Consider the following 19,695-nt stretch of genomic DNA (forward strand, 5'->3'; position numbering starts at 1 on the left):
AAGTTTTTTAATGGTTGTTAGTGGTGGAAGGGTTACAAATTTTCGCTGGTTTTAGAAGAGGAAATTGTGGGTGATTGAAGAGGAAATCGTGGGGATTTGGAGAGAGAAACTTGGGGGAGTGGGAATATTAAGGTTGAGTAAAATTAGGAGACTAATTAATACCATTAAAATCCTAAAATGGTACATAAATGGTAATTAGGTATATAAAAAGTAATTATATTAAAAGTTAAGCATGGAGGGTAATATAGTTTATATATGGCATATGAATGTAAAAATTCTTTATAAAAATGACATCATCCCCTTCCGTCGTTCTCAAACATCCTCGATAACATTGGCACAAGTACAAATTGGGTTTAGGATCCAAAACAAATGGGCCTTAACAGTTCTAAACACCAGTAAATTAGCCGGCCCAAATTTGATTCAATTCAGCTAAATAAACCCCAGAAAAGAAATCTTCAGTTTCCCTCTTTTCTACCCACCTACAGCAAAAAAGATTCGAATTTGCAGCAGCCATTAAAGATGGGTGGGAGAGGAAGGTCTCGAACTCAAAGAAAACACTTTCGACAGAACAGAGAAAATGTTTGGAAACGCAGCAAACATGATGAAGACAACAATGTTACTACTACAAATGATGACAACAACAAAGAACAACAACCTAGTAATAAAACCCATTGGGAACCATTTGCCACTCAAAATCTTGCCTTTGACGAGTATTATAAGGTAATTAGTTTTATCTTTTTGGTTGGGATGTGGCACAATGGAATCAATGCAGACTTAGCTAAACATAAGGCAAAAAGATCCATAATTTCTACTAATTGGGAATATGTTTTTAGCCTTGTTAGAGAACTTCTAATATTATTATTTTTGTTATTATTACTATTATTTATATATATTGAACTTATTTGTCAGCTTTATTTTTGTTTGGTATGATGACGGCATGAGTTGAGCTTAAATGGAGAAGTGAGGATTCATTAGCCGACCCCAACTTGTTTGGGATTGAGGCCTAGTTGTTGTTGCAGTTGCTATTGATCAAGAAGGAAATCCAAAAGGAACTTGAACTTTTGGTGCAATCGCCTGGGAATTGAGAGAATTAAATTTTACTAAAATAATTTCATTAGCTCCCGAGGTATTATAATGAAATTGTGATACGCTTCTAGTGGGGTATTTGAAAGAAATAGATTAATTAGTAGATTGTTTCTCACACATATATATTTAATAATTCATATCATATTCAAAAATAAAAAATAAGTAAAAAACACGTTGATAATATCAAATATGGAGGCCCCAATAGTTTTAGTTCATCATGGTTAGGGACCCTATTGCTGAGATAATAACTTCTATACGAAATGCGGATATGGATCGAAAAAGGGTGGTTCGAATAGCATCTACTAATATTAACAAAAATATTGCTCAAATACTTTTGTGGTTGTTGGTATTTGGGATGTGGGTATGTGCTTATATGTTTAGATGGATTATGGGGTTTGAATATTTCTTGCCTTTGATGAGTATTATAAGGTAAAAAGTTTTTATCTTTTTGGTATTTGGGATGTATTGATGTGCTTAATGTTTAGTTGGATTATGGGGTTTGAATATTTCTTGCCTTTGATGAGTACTATAAGGTAAAAGGGTTCCCTTTTTTAGGTTTTTGGGATGTGGGTATGTGCCTATATGTTTATTTGGGTAATGGGGTTTGAGTATTTTTTTTGTTGTAGGAGCAAGGAATAGTACCAACTGACGAGTGGGATGCTTTTGTTGGCTGTCTTAGAACTCCTTTGCCTGCTGCATTCAGGATCAACTCCAGGTTTATGTGTATCCTTTCTTTGAGTTTTAGATTGTTTCTTGATATTTGTTTTGATGGAACTGTAATGACTCTAGTTGAAGTATAGTTTAATGAATGCTTGCTCTTTCCTTATCGTTGTCTTTCTGGCTTTAAAGTTAGTTGGATTTGGACAAGATTAGATTTTTGTGCTTCTTTTTTTTTGGGTTGAAAATAAGCTACGTGTGCTATGTGTTACAAAAGTTGACAGAAAAGTGCAGTTAAAGTCGTGAACTTCTGAGTATTTCCCTTACAAAGTTTTCACAAGCGCTAGTAGCACAATATGTAAAGCTTCATTTCATGTGCTTCTTATGGTACAATGGCTTTTACTACGTTCGACCCAAATTTGGCGGTGGATACCCCCTTATCACAATTGCATGAGCATGACAAAGGCACCTTGTTCAAAGTGGCTATGTGCTGCTATTAGCATATACCTATAATAACCTAATTTCATTGTTTCGTAGTATTATTTGAGGTGCTTCTTTTAGAAATTTTAAAGTTTGATTTTAAAAGAAAGTGCATTGCTCTAATATAAGGGGTTAAATATAGCAAATTCTCCTGCTTAGTTCCAAGTAGTATGTGAGATTGAAGGAACTTGTTTGTGGTAGCCTACTCCTATCAAAAGTTTTTAGAACTCTTAAGACCAAATCAACTTCTGCTAAAATTAAATTCTATTGAACTTCCCATTTTGTTAATGTTGCAGTAGCCAGTGCTATATGGATATTCGGACCAAGTTGGAGAATGATTTTATGAAAACTCTTCAGGCAGAGGTTGATCAGCTGAATTATGTTCACCTTTCATTATGAGCTCCTGCATTACATATGCAGTTTTTAGAGGATAATCACTCTATCGCTTACTGTTCCTATATTTTTATTTATGATTCAGGGCGTAGATGGGAGTGAGGTCGAGGGAATAAAACCATTACCTTGGTACCCAGAGAATCTTGCTTGGCAGTCTAATTTTTCACGCAACCAGTTGAGGAAAAACCAAATACTTGAGAGGTTAGTAATGCAGTGTCTGTTTATGTGTTATAACTTTCTGTAGACTCAATTGATAATTTTTAATTCAAAATATTTAAAGGTATATGACAAAATTAGCAGGTGGCTTTCTCAAAATGATTGTTACAGGGTGCTAACTGCTACACTTTGCTCCCAGGGCTTTGGTCTAGTAGTAAGAGTGTAGTTTGTGATGTGTGGGTTAGGCGCGCGTCACAAATTTGAACCTTGCTTTAGACAATAGCCTGGTATTTAAGTGGAGAAGGGTTGAGGGGCGAGCCCATCATCCCCTGAGTTTTGAATCGTGCGCCAATGACCTTCGGGGATTTTCTCTGTTATAAGAAAAGTAAAGAGGTCAATATTTTGGGGCGGACTTTAACAGAAAGGAGATTGAACAAAGTAGGATGGAGGGAGTATAAATTTTTTCATTGTGACTTATCCCAAAGAAAAAAACTCACTGCTGACAGCGCATATGGGATCTTACATTACAATCGAGATAAATTTTTCTAATTATTTCATAGATATTGTTGAAGAAGAATGACATGCAAAATAATAAATTTTGCAATTTTATTTATTTATTTAATTATTTTTTCATCTAAAAAAATAAAGTTGCACATTTTGCTTTTATTTAGTGCACAGTGTGAACTATTTTGGAGAGGAAGTTAAGGAGAAAATTTGTATAGCTAAGATGACTATCAGAAATTAATGAATCCCGTTATTTCATCAGAATCTGTATGTAGTCAAGAAGCGATTGGACCTATTATTGAAGACAACTTGTGATTGTTTCTGCTCAACAATTTGAGGTCATGGCTATTAACTTTCAGGTTCCATGAGTTCTTGAAGCTACAAAATGAAATTGGAAACATTACAAGACAGGAGGCCGTTAGCATGGTTGGTCAAGTTGACCTTCATCTCTCTGTGTTTCCATGTTGGAGTATCCCATTGCGGATTTGTTTGATATATCTCCTTTATTGACTTTTACTTCTGACTGCTTTGATTCAGGTTCCTCCCCTGTTCTTGGATGTCCGTCCAGAACATTTTGCTCTTGACAGTAAGTAATTTGTATGGATTTTAGCTTATATTTGCATGTTATGTTCTATTTGGGTAGGTTATGCAAAATTTCACATATTCATTCTGAATGCTTTCTGTATCTTGACTATTCCTATAATCATGCAGTGTGTGCAGCTCCCGGTTCGAAAACATTTCAGTTGCTTGAGATGATACACCACTTGGCTGACCCAGGGACATTACCTAGTGGAATGGTCTTCTTCCTTCTTTAGCTCTATTTTCAAGTCATGGATTCCTATGCACTTTTGTGTTTGCCTTTTTCAAATGTCCAATCTTTCTTGCTTTCATGTGAACTCTCTGCACCTTTATAACATCGTCTTGGTTCTTTTTGGAATGACTCTTATATATAGGTCTTAGCAAATGATGTTGATGTCCAAAGGTGTAACCTTCTTATTCACCAAACAAAGAGAATGTCTACTGCCAACTTGATCGTCACAAACCATGAAGCGCAGAACTTCCCGAGCTGTCATTTAAATAGAAATTTTGCAAATGGTTCTGAGACACAAAAGAGGGAATTAGATATTAATCAGCTTCAATTTGATCGTGTCTTGTGCGATGTTCCATGTAGTGGTGATGGCACTTTGCGCAAGGCTCCTGACATATGGAGGAAATGGTAGTTATTATGTACTATTGTAGTCCGTATCACTCTCGTTTTACTGCATATGATGGTTTCTAATGCCCACCTTCTCCCTCCCTGTATGTTTGCATCATACAGGAATACTGGAAATGGTAATGGTCTGCACGGGCTACAGATTCAGATAGCAATGCGAGGTACCTTGCTCTCTCTCTCTCTCTCTCTCTCTCTCTCTCTCTCTCTCTCTCTCTCTCTCTTTGTTACACTTATTCAGAGACAAGTTTACGTCATTGTGCATTTCTCAATCTCTTCTCACAGTTTTTACTAATTAATAGTTTTCTGTATGTAATACTAATACCTTTTTGTTTGATATTATTTCTAGTACTTTTACATTTATTTCGTATATTGTTGGCCTGAAATGAATTTAAATAGAGAAACATGATATGTGAGGATTCATATAACTGACCGACCCCAATTTGTTTGGGACTGGTATAAGCCTTATACAATGCTATTTGATGTCTTTTTACTTTACTGAGCCACCTTCCATAGATATGTGATTGGTTAAAAACATATATTGCAGGATTGTCTTTGCTTAAAGTAGGTGGAAGGATGGTTTATTCAACTTGCTCGATGAATCCCATTGAGAATGAGGCCGCGGTTGCTGAGGTAACTCATTAGGAAGAATGCTGGCATATCAATTAGCATTTCATTGCTTTATATTACTTTTTTTATTCGACATTAACAACTATGCCTCAATCCCAAGCTAGATAGACTCTGTTCTATAAATCTCAGGATCCATGTCTTCATCAGTCCATCGAGGCCCTTCTCGATCCCAATGTTCAATAATTTAGGTTCTTCAACACTAGGAGCTCTCTACATGTTCTACTGGCACACTTTTTTTAACAAGATTAAAAGACTCAAAATTGGACCTGTAGTCGAGTATGGAGCATTCCAAAAGACGGGCAACCTGATACAATATAGTTCTTATAGAACCTATCATGAAAATACCCCTAGAGGGGGGTAAGGCTAAGCAGAGCTAAAGGGTTTCCCACAAGATACAAAATTTATCAAGTGACTGATCTTGGTTGACTGTGGTAGGGGTCTAGGGGAGACCTAGAAAAAAGGAACCTCTAATGGAGCTTTAGGTCCTTGCATTTGCTGCACTATTTTCGTTGTCGGATGCCATGCTGGATTTTCTTCCTTCCATTTCTATCCTATTCCACCTTCGGGTTATTTGAATTCATGTATTGCATGTATTGTTTTCATGTGGACTGTTGATATGAAGCAAATACACTTTCTGTTTGATTCGTTAGTATGATTATCTGTCTTGTTGCATCAGCTTCAATCCTTTAATAACCCTTTCTTGTCCATATCAGTTAATTTAAACTGGCAGGAGAAGTGCTTGGTATTGTTGACCGATATAAGGTTCAACTTTGAAATCTTGGTTTATTCTTTGCTTGGTGTACAATTTGAAAGTACTTTAAAACTTGCTTTCGCTCCTCCCAAGCTGTCTTTTGATATTGCAGGTCTTGCGGAGATGTGGGGGGTCCGTTGAACTCGTTGATGTGTCCAGTGAGCTTCCTCAGCTTGTTCGCAGGCCAGGTCTTAAAAAATGGAAGGTGTGGTAGTTTTTTTCTCATCCTTAATTTTCGTGTCTTGTCTCCATGTTTTGTGATCTATATATAACAGATTGAGGTTTATGTGCAACCAGAGAGTCCTGTCCATTATAATCCATCTTAAAAGGTAGAAAAGGAGAGAAAGTTGTGTTTGGAGATGCATTCTATATCCACAGAATGATCTCCTTTTTCAGCTAATGTCACATGATTGTGGGATTTTGTGTGCATCAAGCTCGTGATGCTATTAGTCTATATCTGTAACACCTCAGACTTTAGACAAAGTCCCGCATCGGCAAAACACAAGAGAGATACTGGGTATATAAGTTAACAAGTCTTAGACCCTAGTGACACGTTTTAAACCCGTGAGGGCCTAGGTCCAGAGTGGACAATAATACTAGCGGGCTGAGCTGTTACAGATGGTATCAGAGCCACTCTTGTGTCAGCCATGCCGATGGTGGGTCAGAGTTCAACTGAGTTTAGGCAAATCCCGGTTAGGCGGGGCAAACCTCAGTGCTGAGTCTAGGCGAATCCCATGCGGTGGGGCAAACCTCAGCGAGGACGCTGAGTCCATAAGAGGGGGTGTATGTAACACCCCCCAGACTTTAGACAAAGCCCCACATCGGCAAAGCACAAGAGAGATGCTGAGTATATAAGTTAACAAGCCTTAGACCCTAGTGACGCGTTTTAAACCCGTGAGGGCCTAGGCCCAGAGCGGACAATATTACTAGCGGGCTGGGCTGTTACAATATCGGAAGGTGGGGCGACCTAAATGTTCTCACATAATAGTCTATGTGGTGAACAAGAGGAAATAAGTATGATTACAGCAACTTTGATATAATAAGGTTGGAATATATTCCCTTCTCTGATATGAAACTGAAATTGGTTCATGAGATTTTGGTTAAGGCTGAGTTTTCCTTTTGCTACTACTTTCTAATAGTTCGCATGCGTGGAGCTTTAACCATGTTGAGGGACGTAAGGATTGGGAATTTTGTGTTCACGAGGATGAGAATGCATTCCTTTTCCAAGTGTTTCGCACAGCTTTCTGTGTTATTGTTTTCTTCTGTGGGTGGCATATAAAATTTAATAGCCCTGCCATCCCAATTTTTTTGACGGTGTTTGACTGGGCATGGAGTTTAAGAAAAATACAAAGATGTTTGACACATTGACTGAATATGCATAAAATACCAAAAGTATCCTAGTACCGAGCTATTTGCTAGTGGACCCCGGAACAGGTCATGTCAATGTAACAGTGGAAATGTAAAAGTTACTAATTAGTTTATAAATATAGAAATATGTCAATCTTTTGGAAGGACAAAAAAAGTAAAGAGTGGCAAACAAATTGGGATGAAGCAAGTATTCCACTGTATGATTCTTGTACTGCTCTTAAGAATGATAGGAAGTGATCACATGAATTGCTTTTAGTCATCTGGACGGCTTTTTAATGATCTTGTCTGTATTTACAAGTTCTATTGATCTTTTAGTAGCGTGGCCGCCAGGAGCATGAACAAAGATTAAAATAATTTTTAAAGAGTTTTAATTCCCTATGCGTTAGACAGATTCCATTGCTTGTACTGCATGATTTTATCTGATGTTTGTTCATCTGTACGTGCAGGTTCGAGATAAAGGAATGTGGTATGCTTCTTACAAAGCTGTTCCGGATAATCGCAGAGGTGGTGTTGTTCCCGGGATGTTCCCATCTGGCAAAACCTATGCGGATGCATCTGAGCAAAATGATGATGCAACTAGAGCTCAATTGTCTGATAATGGAAATAATGATACTTCTGAAAATGACATGCCGGTGTTGGAGGATTCTGCAGCTGCAGCTACAATCTTGGATGATGAGGAAGTTTCAACTCTCCCGCTGGAACGTTGTATGAGGATAGTGCCGCATGATCAGAATAGTGGAGCCTTTTTTATTGCTGTATTTCACAAGCTTTCTCCTTTGCCAGGTGAGCTTAAAGTTTAAACACCCATAGTTTCATTAGTACATTAATCAGAAAATTGGATCATTTGATTTCTTTCTGTATTTACGTAACTGTTATGGTACATTTTTCCTTTTCTGGCAGCTTCAGCCTTTCAGCAGAAGAAACCTGTCTCTCTGCGGGAGAAGTTGAATTCCAGTAATATTCAAGCTGAAAGTTTAACAACTAAGGTTAAAGAAGATGAGAATGTTGAGGATGTTAAGCCAGTGGATTCTGTTGGTAATGAAGATGTGACTATGGATGATGCTGATATTCAAGCTGAAAGTTTAACAACCGAGGTTAAAGAAGATGTAAATGTTGCGGATGTTAAGCCAGTGGGTTCTGTTGGTAGCGAAGAGACGACTACAGTTGATGCTGGTAATGGGACAGATGAAACTATTTTGGATGCTGAGCCCAGTGAAACGTTGGAGAAAAAAGAGAAAGACGAAACTCAACCTTCTACTGATACAAGAGCTGAGCCTGAGACTAATAGAGGGAAAAGAAAATTACAAATGCAAGGCAAGTGGAGAGGGGTTGACCCGGTTATATTCTACAAAGAGGAGGCAGTTGTGGGTAAGATAAAGGATTTCTATGGTATCAAGGATTCTTTTCCATTTGAAGGACATCTAATTACTAGGAATAGCGATATGAACCATGTGAAGAGAGTTTATTATGTGTCGAAGTCTGTGAAGGAAGTTCTGCATCTCAATTTTCTAGCTGGTCAGCAGCTTAAAATTGCTTCAGTTGGGCTCAAGATGTTTGTAAGTCTATCCGAATTTGACACTTGATTTCTCTTTGTGGGATTTTTTCCCAAATTTGACACAACTTCTCTTCGTGGGGATTTTGTTACACTTGACACTTCTCTTCATAGGGTTAGTGTCATAATAGTAAAAATTGCACCAGCAATAATTATGTCACGATCCGAAACTAGTCCCCCTTTTTTATTTTTATTTTTCCCTTAAAAGGATAAAGATTAAGGAGCGAGAAGAGAGAGGGTCTTTCTTTTCTCATATCTTCTTTCCTATTGCACCTTTTAGATGACCTTTTTGCTTTGAATCTTTCCTTATTGCAGGAGCGCCAAACATCAAAAGATGGTGCATCTGCACCATGTATATTCCGCATATCATCTGAAGCGTTGCCTTTAATGCTGCCATACTTAACAAAACAAATATTATACGCATCTCCTGCGGACTTCAAGCATCTTTTGCAGTACAAGAGCATTAAACTTGGTGATTTTGTTGATGCTGGATTTGGTGAAAAAGCCTCACAGCTGTTGATGGGTTGTTGTGTCGTGGTTCTGAACAAAGGTTAGATGTGATATAGTGTTTGGCTGTCACCTTACTTGCAAATACTGAAATCATTATTTGCATGTTAAAGTTTGGCCGTCAGTTTTGCAAATACCAAATTTCAGTGTTTGAAATACTGGTGAAATGTTGAAAAACTTGTTTGTGAAATTCATGTCCGACACAACTTTAACTTCCAAATACTCTCTATAAATGTCAACTTCGAATACTCTTTTTTCAACTTCAACCAGATGTTAACGTCTATGTATGATGCTTCATTTCCTAGCAAAAAATCCTCATTGCTTTGCTTCTGATTAAGTTTGGTTGATCGTTTCTTGTAGACAATAAGACGCTGTCAGAAGCTCAAGCGGATCCATCAACTATCGCTATAGGATGCTGGAGAGGCAGGTCTAATATCTCAGTGATGGTCACTGCACTTGATTGCCAAGAGCTGCTGGAGAGGATGTCAATGGGTGTGGAGGAGGAAACAGATTCGTCCTTGCCGGAAACCAAGACATTAACTGCAGAGGCAGATGAAATAGTTGAAGCAGAGGAAGGTGAAGTTAAAGAAGACACAAAACAACCATGAGAGACTAAAACTAACAATTTTGGAAACTGTTATAGGTGTACCATGATTGTGAATTTCTTAATTGTTTGTTTGTAGGTTGCTTCAGTTTATTCAATATATCTACAACAAAAATTTTAAGATGAAGATAATTTGTATACTTTAACAGTATGTTGAAGAATTGAGTATCATATTCTGCAGCAAATTTCTAGTTAGTACAAATAGCAGCATATGATATTGGGAAAAAGAGGGCTATAAAATGCAAACATTTATGGGTCGATGGATTCTTTTGATTTTTGAATTTTGTCCACAAATCAAGCGACATTGGAAAGATTAGAAATAGTACTACAAAGTAAAGAAACAGGGCCATAAAAATGCAAACAATTACCGTTCCAAGGCTTTGATTTAATGGTAAAAATGTAGCACGTGATATATGAATTAGAAGTGCGTTATGGTTTCAACCTTACCACAGCCAAAATATCGACGATCTTATACGTGTTCCCAGCGATTATTCGAATAAGGCGAGAGAAATGAGACAACCAATTATTAAATTGTTTGGTATAGTTTAAGATCATAGTTTGAAAATGTAAAAATTAGAAAATATTATTTTGAATAAAGTTAGTTCATATTCTTTTGAACTGTTCAAATCCAGCGAAAAAGTTGATCATGAAGCTAAGGAACCACAAAATATAATTAAGATTTAACTAACATTTTCACACCTGTGCTAGGCACTCTAATTTATTTTTCCGATACGACAACGACGACCCAGTAAAATCCCACAAGTGAGGTCTGAGTAGAGTAGTGTGTACGCATACCTTACCTCTACCCGAGGGGTAGAGAAGTTGTTTCTGATAGACCCTCCGCTCAAGAAGACGAAAAGAAACAATATATCAGTACCATCAACAAAAACCATAGAAATAATAACATCACACGAACCACTAAATAGACGGAAAGCAAAAACAATAACTCTAATTTATTTTTTCGGTGATTACATAAATTACTTTTTAAATGACCTGATAGCGTAAAAAATCATTCTTTAGACTTTCAATGTACAAAAGTTAATGTCAATATAATATAACTAGTAAAAAGCTTGTGTAATTAGTTGTTGTAACCTTCCATTAACTCACAATAACCATTTCCTTTCATTAACATTACAAAAAATAACAATATAAATATATAACCAAAAAAGACTCAAGAATCAATATGAGATGACTTTGAAATCTAACAAACCCAAGAAATTGACACCCAAAAAAATGAAAGAACAATCCCAAATTGTAATATTTCAAGATCTACAACAAGCTTTCTTTTCTGGGATAACCTGTGCAGGACCAGGCACAAGAATTTTCTTTCCAGTTAAAGATGCAGTATTACCATTTGCTTGATCATCACCTGCAGCAAGATTCTTCTTATTCACAATATTGAAGATCTCTGTCAAAACAGTAAAGAAAGCGTCCTCGACATTTGTGGCTTCCATTGCAGAAGTCTCTAAGAAGAATAATCCCTCTTTCTGCGCGAATTCTTTAGCATCCTCGGTTGGAACAGCTCGTTGATCTTCAAGATCGGTTTTGTTTCCAATCAGCATAATCACAATGTTCTTGTCAGCATGCGCACGCAACTCTTCAAGCCAGCGGGGTATGTGATCAAAAGTTTGGCGTTTTGTTATGTCGTAAACCAGCAGAGCTCCAACAGCTCCCCTGTAGTACGCACTCGTGACAGCTCTATATCTGATCATGACAACAAAACAATGACTTGAGTTACATGAAAGTTGTTAAAGACTCTGAAACTTCTATTATATCCCGTCCGACAGCAATCATAGGCAATCAAAACCTTGAGGCAAAATGGATAACTCTGGCCATCTAAATTTTATATGCCTAAGAAAGAGCTAATTCCAAGCATCATACTAATAGATCAAAAGGAATTAGTATTAGCAGCGATCATAACTCCAGTAAGTCATAAAGCATGTATTTGCATACTAAGGCAACAACAACAACAAAGCCGTGTAATCCCACATAGTGCGGCCTGGGGAGGGTAGTGTGTACGCACACCTTAATCTTGTGGAGATAGAGAAGCTGTTTCCCATAGACCCTCCGCTCAGTGAAGCATAAGCACCATTTGCATACTAAGGCAGTTCGATAATTTCAGATTTTTCTTCCAAATAAAAACAAGATCTAGTCCAACGCAAGCATATTTTGCACATGATAAGTGAGAACCCAAAAGTACCATATTAAGGCAAGATTCAAGTTAGCATGGAAGTATTCTAAAATGTTATTTATGATCCCCTCGAAGATAGCACGCTTTTCTATGAAGTAAGTTAACTCATTAAAAGGCATCAAGCAGACACAAAGGTTACAAAAGAGAGATTAGGTTCCCTACCATAGCACCTTATCCAATACTAGGGAACATTAGAAAAACCTGATCTAAAAGAGATACTTAGAATGTCTTAGTTAAATCAAGGACCATAAAATAGCTGACAAAGAAAATTGGACATGACCAACCCCCACCGCTACCTCCAAAGAATAAAAGGAAAGAAAGAAACGTCTGATAGCCAAGAGCTAACGTAACTGGAAGCGAATAATTTAACAAATTGCTGCTCGCAGGGATTTAGTTTAGTGGTAAGAGCGCAAGGGTGCATGTGCCGGTTAGGCGCACACCATGGGTTCGGACCCTGCCGTAGCCAAAAGCTAGATATTTAATGGAGAAGAATAGAGGGGCAGACCCATTGTCAACCGAATTTCGAATCATGCACAAGTCTGCACTCGAGGATTTCTCGGTAATAAAAAAATTAACACGAACTTCTAGGAACCAGTATTTCAGCTTAAGCAAAGTAATAGTCATCACTAATTTCTCCTCTAATACATGATTGTTTGATTGATTAGGAAGAAATTGCAGCCCTGCGGTGCAATGATAGTGACTATCAAATTGGGGCATTCTTACAGTAAGAGGCACAATTCTGATAAGACATCTGTATGGGATATTGCAACATTTTACAGTCTGTAGTGGTATACTACAGTTTTATCAAACCACTCTTAATACAAAAGAAGGGGGGGGGGGGGAGGAGCAAACAAATTGTAATAACTAGTTAAGAAGGAAAAGAAAAACTAACAACCTGAATCTTTGAATAAATATGCACGTGTTTATTTACTAGTTCCCTAATATAAAAAGGGCTAATCTCTGTGTGGCACAATATGAGTTCCATTTACAACTTCACCAATATCAAGCATTTCCTCAGGTGATTTTAGAAAGACTAAACAGTCGATAAAACTGATAGCAAGAGCAAAGCTCACTTCACAGTTTTGTAGAATAGCATTAAATGAAAGACGGAGTATCTTAAAGGCATCTGAGAACTAGATTTAATACAAATGTGCACCAAGTTGCGAGTCAATGTTTCTTCAAAAAACATTATTATATGTGAGGCTTGAATCTGACCTGATTCACCTCTTTTAATAATCAAGTTAAGTTCAAGTTTCTAAACTAAATTTGTACATTATCCAAGATCCAAAGTCAGCGTCAAGTCTCAAATCTCAAATGAACATCTCTCTCCACATACCAGACTAACGTGCCAACAACAACAACCCAGTTGAATCCCACAAGTGAGGTCTGGGGAGGGTAGTGTGTACGCAGACCTTACCCCTACCCTTGGAAGGTAAAGAGGTTGTTTCCGATAGACCATCAGGTCAAGAACCAGACTAACGTGCCAAATTACCAAAATCGTAAATTTAAGCATGAAGAATACAGCTAGCACAGTATTGTTTTACTAGTTGGACTACTAAAAACTTTTCCTTTTCACAGAGATCTACATAAGTGAAATTCTCAAAACTCCAAAATTCAAGAATGTACAGTTCAAACCCAAATGAATAATAAAACATAGCAAATATGAAAATCTAGTCTGCACATCACAGCTCTGAATAACTTAAAATTAAAGCATTACTTACTAAATCTCTTTATAAGATTCCAGCAGCTTCAAACACAGAGCAAAAGAACAAGAGGGAGATCAAAGTGAACAAGACAGCATTAAATAACAACAAAAACACAATTCAGTAAGCTTCTCTGCTTAAAAATCCCACAAAAGGTACACCCTCTCTTGCATTTTATATGGCATTACATTTGGAGGACTTAAAACAACTTTTTTCCATTGACAGCCATTTTCTCATTCATTTTTAACCATCAAAGCTGTTACTTTTTCTTTTATAACCGTGGTATCCGCGCAAGCTTTTGCGCACCTCGACTAATTCCACGGGATACCTACCACCTCACACCAGCAACAGGTAACTCTACTAATTCCACGGGATACCTGCCACCTCCCACCAGCAACAAGTAACTCTACTAATTCCACGGGATACCTCCCACCTCCCACCTCCCACCAACAAGTAACTCTATCCACGAAGGCTTGGATACAACAAGGATCCAGTTAAATCCCACTAGTGGAGTCATGGAGAGGGTAGTGTGTACGCAGACCTTACACCTACATCAAAGGAACAGAGAGGCTATTTCCGATAGACCCTCGGCTTAAGACCACCAAGGCTAGTGATTTTTTTTTCTGCCTCCGCTCGTATTTGAACCCGGGACCTCATGGTTCTCACCCACTTCATTGACTATTAGGCCAATCATCAAAGTGGTTACTTAACATTACCATTTATGTAATCAGTCAGTTCAAAAACAATGAAAAAGCAGAGAAAGCAAACAGTGATAACTACACAGCAACAAACTTAAAACAAAACAAGAAGAACTAAAAAAGATTCAATTTTTCAGCTATTATATAACTAAAAGAGCAAAATCCTATTAGTACCTTTCTTGACCAGCAGTGTCCCAGATCTGAGCTTTAACAGACTTATGTTGAATAACAAGAGTCCTTGTCTGAAACTCAACACCAATAGTAGCTTTAGAATCAAGACTAAACTCATTCCTAGCAAAACGGGCCAGTATTTGAGACTTTCCTACTGCTGAATCACCTATTAATACCACCTTAAAAACATAGTCTATTTTTTGACTTGCATCACCATAGCCACCCCCACTTGCCATTTCTTTAGGCCTGAAAAATTCTGTTTTTTTAATCAGCAGAAAAATGGAAGAAGATGATGAGCAGAGACCAAAAGGGAGAGAGAGAGGGAACAAATGTTGGTTGTGGTTGTCTTAACTAGATCTTGCTGTCACTTGTAGTAGTGGTGCGTGTGAATGAAATCTGCAATTATTATCATTATTTTAGGTACTACTATTTGACTAGTACCCCATTTAGTTTTTAATAACCCTCTATGTATGCCAACAACTGCTGCACTAGAGTGTTAATTACTCTTTCGTCTTTAACCAGATGTTTCGGGTTCGAGTATGGAGTGTCTTTGTTAGGAAGCATTATACCCTCAATGTGGGACTTCCCGACGCGAATTCGGATTTAATCAGGTCCCAATATAAATACCGAACATCGAGTGGGAAATCAAAAAAAAAAACTCTCTATATCTTAATTTATGTAGCGGAGGTCGGTTGTTGAAAGTTAAATTTCTTAATTTTGACCGTAAATTTAAACATAAATTTTTAAAAAATACTATAAATCACAAAAATTAACTATTTTAAAATATCTAAAAAATATATAAAAAAAAATTGTCAAAAAACTTGGTTAACTCTCAAAATCGGAAAATTTTATTTTGTGTCTCATACAACTGACACTAGTTGTATGAGATAACTTTTTTGTCTCACAGTTTTATGGACCCAAATTTATGTGGACCTAGAAGTATAAGATTGGGGTCCACAAATTTGTGAAATAAAAATGAGTTTCATACAACTAGTATCAGTTGTATGAGACACAAATAAAACTTCCCCTCAAAATCCAACATCACAAGTAGGGAGAAAGGGCCCATTTGGCCATAAAAAAATCACTATTTTGATTTTTTTTACTTTTTTTTTTAAAATCAGTATTTGGCATTCTTAATTTTCACTTGAAGATGAATTTTAGAATTATTTGAAAATTTGAAAAACTCCAAAAAGTTATTTTTTAAAATTTTCACTTCAAATTACTCAAAATTCAAAAATAGTCCAAAATTATATTCATGTTCAAACACAACTCTAATTTTTAGATACCATTTTCACTTGAATTCTTTTCTCCTTTTCTTTGGGACTCTACAATTCTTATGTCCAAATGCTCACTAAATGTTTTGAGCTTCGAAAATGAAATCACCTTCATTAAGAACGATTTTACTAGAAAGTGAGACTTTTCGATGCGGTTCTAATATTTAGTATACTTAAATATCAAACATCAAATAGAAAACAACAAAAACTAATGACTTGATTTAAAAATCATAGATATTTACTAGACTTAAAAATTGTCACAAAATTATACAATTATCATAACACTTCTACATAATTTGATGTATATTCTCGTGGTATTAAAATCTTGGATTTATTTCTCAACTGGTAAACAAGTTTCCGATTTTTCTACAAAATTAAGTAAGCTAATCTTTAACACTTTAAATTTGATTCAAGATTTTATGTGATTTAATACTTATTTGACTAACTACCAGTAAGTTAAGTGGTTTAAAGTAACAATAATTAATTTAATTACCTTTTTTGGTATACAAAGCCATAGCATCGCTTCATCAGCTAGCTATCTCATTACAACTCTATCACCTATGTAATACAAATCTATACACCCAAACAAAAATATAACTATGCACTAATCTCTGAATGCCAGTAGTAGCTCTAATGTTGCATATGTATGCTACTTTACGTGCAATAGCATTCCAATCTCTAGCTCTTTTCTCAAAGATCCTCAGATTTCTCTCAATCGATATGGCATGTGATATTTTTGTGTATACCATTCGGAATATCTTTGCTCTTTTGGACTTGCCTTTAGCATGATGTAGACTCCAGTTAAGGTGCTGCTCCCAGGAATGTATAGTTTTATATTCATGTCGCATCCATTGCATGATCTTTCTCCATAGTTTCTTGGTATATTCACAATTAACATACAAATGCTCCTTGTTTTCCTCATGATTATGGCATAATGCATATTGCATATCCACTGTCATTTTCCATTTTTACAGTCTATCTGTAGTGAGAAGTCTTCCATGTAGTAACATCCACATGGTAAACTGTGCTTTAGGCCTCGCAATGTTATGAAATATTAAACATTTCCACATCACCTGAGGTCTTTGTCCCAGTAGCTGCAGATATATGTGCCTAATTATACTAGTTTCATGGCTGTTCCTCTGTACCTAACTCCAATCTGCTCTAGCATTGAAGATTTTTCTGATCATCCAGTAGGCTTGTTTAGGAGCTGGTATTTGTAAAAATTGCTGGTGTTTGATGTAATATGAATGAGTCCATTTAATCCACATTCTATCTTGCTTAGCTTCCACATCCCAACATACTTTGGCGATAGCTGCTCTATTCCACAAGTGAATGTTCACTAGATTTAGACCTCCACAAGACTTAGGGGAACACATCTTGTCCCAGGATATCAAGGCTTTTCTTAGTGATGGTGTTGGTGGCAGACTAAATATATGCAGTATGCATCAATGATCTTCGGCACCTTAACAGGTAATGGTAGTAGCTGATCCCAGTATGCTTAGATGCCAAAGATCACACTTTGTACTAGCTGCACTCTTCCTGCATAGGATAGTTTCTTAGTTGTCCATGAAGTTATTCTTGCCACTATTCTTTGGTTGATAATGATATGCCTAAGTATTTGAAAGGAACCCCCTTGTCCATATCCCAGATGTTGTAGAATTTTGCTTCTTTCAGCAGTAGATATCTCTCCAAATACACAGAACTCTTTACCATATTAGCTTGCAAACCTGATGCTTGTGAAAATTGATTAAAGCTTCTATGCATGGCAGCCACTGATGCTAAGTCACCTCTTGCAAAGAGCAGCAGATCATCAACAAAGCTTAAATGTGTGATGCCCATCCTAGCACATTTTGGATGATATTTGAAGTCTTTATCTTCCTTCAGTCCATTTAAACTTCTGCTTAGGTACTCCGTTACAATGGCAAATAGGAACAGGGATATATGATGCCCTTGTCTAAGTCCTTTCTTTGCATCAAAAGGAACAATGGTCTCTCAATTGAGCAATATGGTATAGTTGACTGTCTTGACACATTCGACAATCCACCCAATAAATTATGTAGGGAATCCCAAATTATCCATTAACTATTCCAAAAAGATCCACTCCACTGAGTCATAGGACTTTTGTAGATCAATCTTAATCATACAACTAACAGAGGTGTGCTTCCTTGTATAAGACTTGACCAATTCATGTGCAAGAATAATGTTATCTACAATTCTTCTCTCAGGGATGAAACCTGCCTAATTTGCACTAATGATAGTTGCAATAATCTTCTATAATCTTGTTGCTATCACCTTAGAGATGAGTTTGTAGAGTAGAGTGCAACAATAAATAGGTCTGAAATCCTTCACAGTGGCAGGTTTATCAACTTTAGGTATCAGTGTGATAGTAGTACAATTTATTGCCTTGTGCATTCTACCAGAGGTAAAAAATTCTTTACCAGCTTCACAGACCTCCTCCTTGATAATTTGCCAGGCTTTCTTGAAGAAGTAAGCATTGAAACCATCCATACCCGGTGCCTTATCATCTCCAATATTTTGTAATCCTTCATATATCTATTGATTATGACTTCTGCACATAATTGAATTCTTTGCTGCTGGGAGAGTATAGGCCCTTACTTCATGATCTCCCTGTTGATGGCAGGCAGTGTTTGGGAAGCAAATCCCATTAGGAATTTGTATAACTCAATGACTTCATACTTGATCTTCTCAACATCACTTAAATTCTGTCCATTTAGAGATATGAGTTCTTTAATCTGCTTCTTCTGATTCCTTTTCTTCAACACAACAGAGAAATATTTGGTATTTGAATCCCCAAGTTTAATCCACTTAGCTCTTTATTTTTGCTTTAAAACACTTTTCTATATAAGAGACCATTTCTCCAACTGGTGGAGGATAGCTTTCTCTTAGTCCAGTAGGTAGTCATTGTACTGTGTTGCTATTTTCTCCTGAATATCTTGAAGATTCATCCGAGACCTGTCAATTTTAGCAGTTATAGTTTTGAATTCCTCATTGTTTAAAGCCTTGAGTCTAGGATTTAAAGCTTTCAGTTTCAACCAAATACTCTTCATTCTTCAATTTGTTACATTTTGTTCCCATACTTCCTGCACTAATTGTAGAAAATTATATGGTCTGCCCAGACATTAGGAATCAGAAAGGGATTTTACCAGGCCTAGTAACCGTGGAGATTGATAGCAACGTAGGTGAATGATCAGATATTTGTGGTAGATCATATTCAGTCTGCACATGCCCTCATTACATTATCCATTTAAAATTTCCAAAAGACTCTATCAATCCTGCTACTGATTATGTCTGTTCCACATTGCTTGTTTTACCAGGTATAGTAGTCTCCTTTCCATATCAATTCATTTAGTTGTACAGCTTGAATGCAGTCTGAGAAATCATGAGTTTCTGCATATGTGATAGGGTTGCCCATCACTCTGTCTTGAGGATATAACACAACATTAAAATATCCACATACTATCCAAGGTGTGGCTATGTTTGCAGACAGATGATGCATGTCTATCCACAGTGATCTCCTTTGTTCAATTGTATTATATCCATAGACTACAGTCGTTAAGAAGTCTATTCTCCCTAAGTTATCCTTCAACTAGCAATGTAAGAATTGTGCACCAGCTTTTATTAAAGTCACATTATACCACCTTGGATCTCATATCACCCACAGCCTACCATTCTGAGCATATTGGTAATTGTTAAACAAATCCCAGTCAGGTACAATAACTTTGATCACTCTCTTGAAATT

At 36.7% G+C, this 19,695-nt stretch overlaps 2 protein-coding genes across 3 annotated transcripts; one reads left to right on the forward strand and one right to left on the reverse strand.

Moving 5' to 3' along the window:
- Window positions 1–451: 451 nt before the first annotated feature.
- On the forward strand, window positions 452–10,083 carry LOC107822797 (uncharacterized). 2 transcript variants are annotated; one of them, XM_075224759.1, is made up of 15 exons: window positions 452–720; window positions 1,713–1,801; window positions 2,520–2,586; window positions 2,702–2,817; window positions 3,636–3,702; window positions 3,814–3,862; window positions 3,988–4,073; window positions 4,230–4,492; window positions 4,595–4,650; window positions 5,034–5,119; window positions 5,980–6,072; window positions 7,682–8,018; window positions 8,142–8,791; window positions 9,103–9,337; window positions 9,655–10,083. In XM_075224759.1, exons 1-15 carry the CDS (start codon window positions 520–522, stop codon window positions 9,900–9,902), a joined length of 2,643 nt encoding a protein of 880 aa, XP_075080860.1. In that variant the 5' UTR covers window positions 452–519; the 3' UTR covers window positions 9,903–10,083. The 2 variants fall into 2 exon arrangements, with proteins under 2 accessions (XP_075080860.1, XP_075080859.1); XM_075224758.1 differs by having other exon boundaries at window positions 453–720; window positions 8,136–8,791.
- A 917-nt stretch (window positions 10,084–11,000) lies between these two features.
- LOC107822798 (ras-related protein Rab11D-like) lies at window positions 11,001–15,048 on the reverse strand. The gene is made up of 2 exons (XM_016649360.2): window positions 14,665–15,048; window positions 11,001–11,602 (listed from the first exon to the last, which is right to left on the reverse strand). Exons 1-2 carry the CDS (start codon window positions 14,895–14,897, stop codon window positions 11,161–11,163), a joined length of 675 nt encoding a protein of 224 aa, XP_016504846.1. The 5' UTR covers window positions 14,898–15,048; the 3' UTR covers window positions 11,001–11,160.
- Window positions 15,049–19,695: the final 4,647 nt, after the last annotated feature.

The sequence above is a fragment of the Nicotiana tabacum genome, chromosome 11, assembly GCF_000715075.1.
Source record: "Nicotiana tabacum cultivar K326 chromosome 11, ASM71507v2, whole genome shotgun sequence".
Classification (NCBI taxonomy): Eukaryota; Viridiplantae; Streptophyta; class Magnoliopsida; order Solanales; family Solanaceae; genus Nicotiana; species Nicotiana tabacum.

Excerpts from the sequence above, each read along its gene's own strand:
- LOC107822798 (XM_016649360.2), bottom strand. The coding sequence starts at position 14,897 with ATGGCAAGTGGGGGTGGCTATGGTGATGCAAGTCAAAAAATAGACTAT. Across the intron at positions 11,603-14,664 it reads GACACTGCTGGTCAAGAAAG|ATATAGAGCTGTCACGAGTG; the intron begins GTACTAATAGGA and ends TGTCATGATCAG.
- LOC107822797 (XM_075224758.1), top strand. The coding sequence starts at position 520 with ATGGGTGGGAGAGGAAGGTCTCGAACTCAAAGAAAACACTTTCGACAG. Across the intron at positions 2,818-3,635 it reads AAAAACCAAATACTTGAGAG|GTTCCATGAGTTCTTGAAGC; the intron begins GTTAGTAATGCA and ends ATTAACTTTCAG. Across the intron at positions 4,493-4,594 it reads CCTGACATATGGAGGAAATG|GAATACTGGAAATGGTAATG; the intron begins GTAGTTATTATG and ends TGCATCATACAG.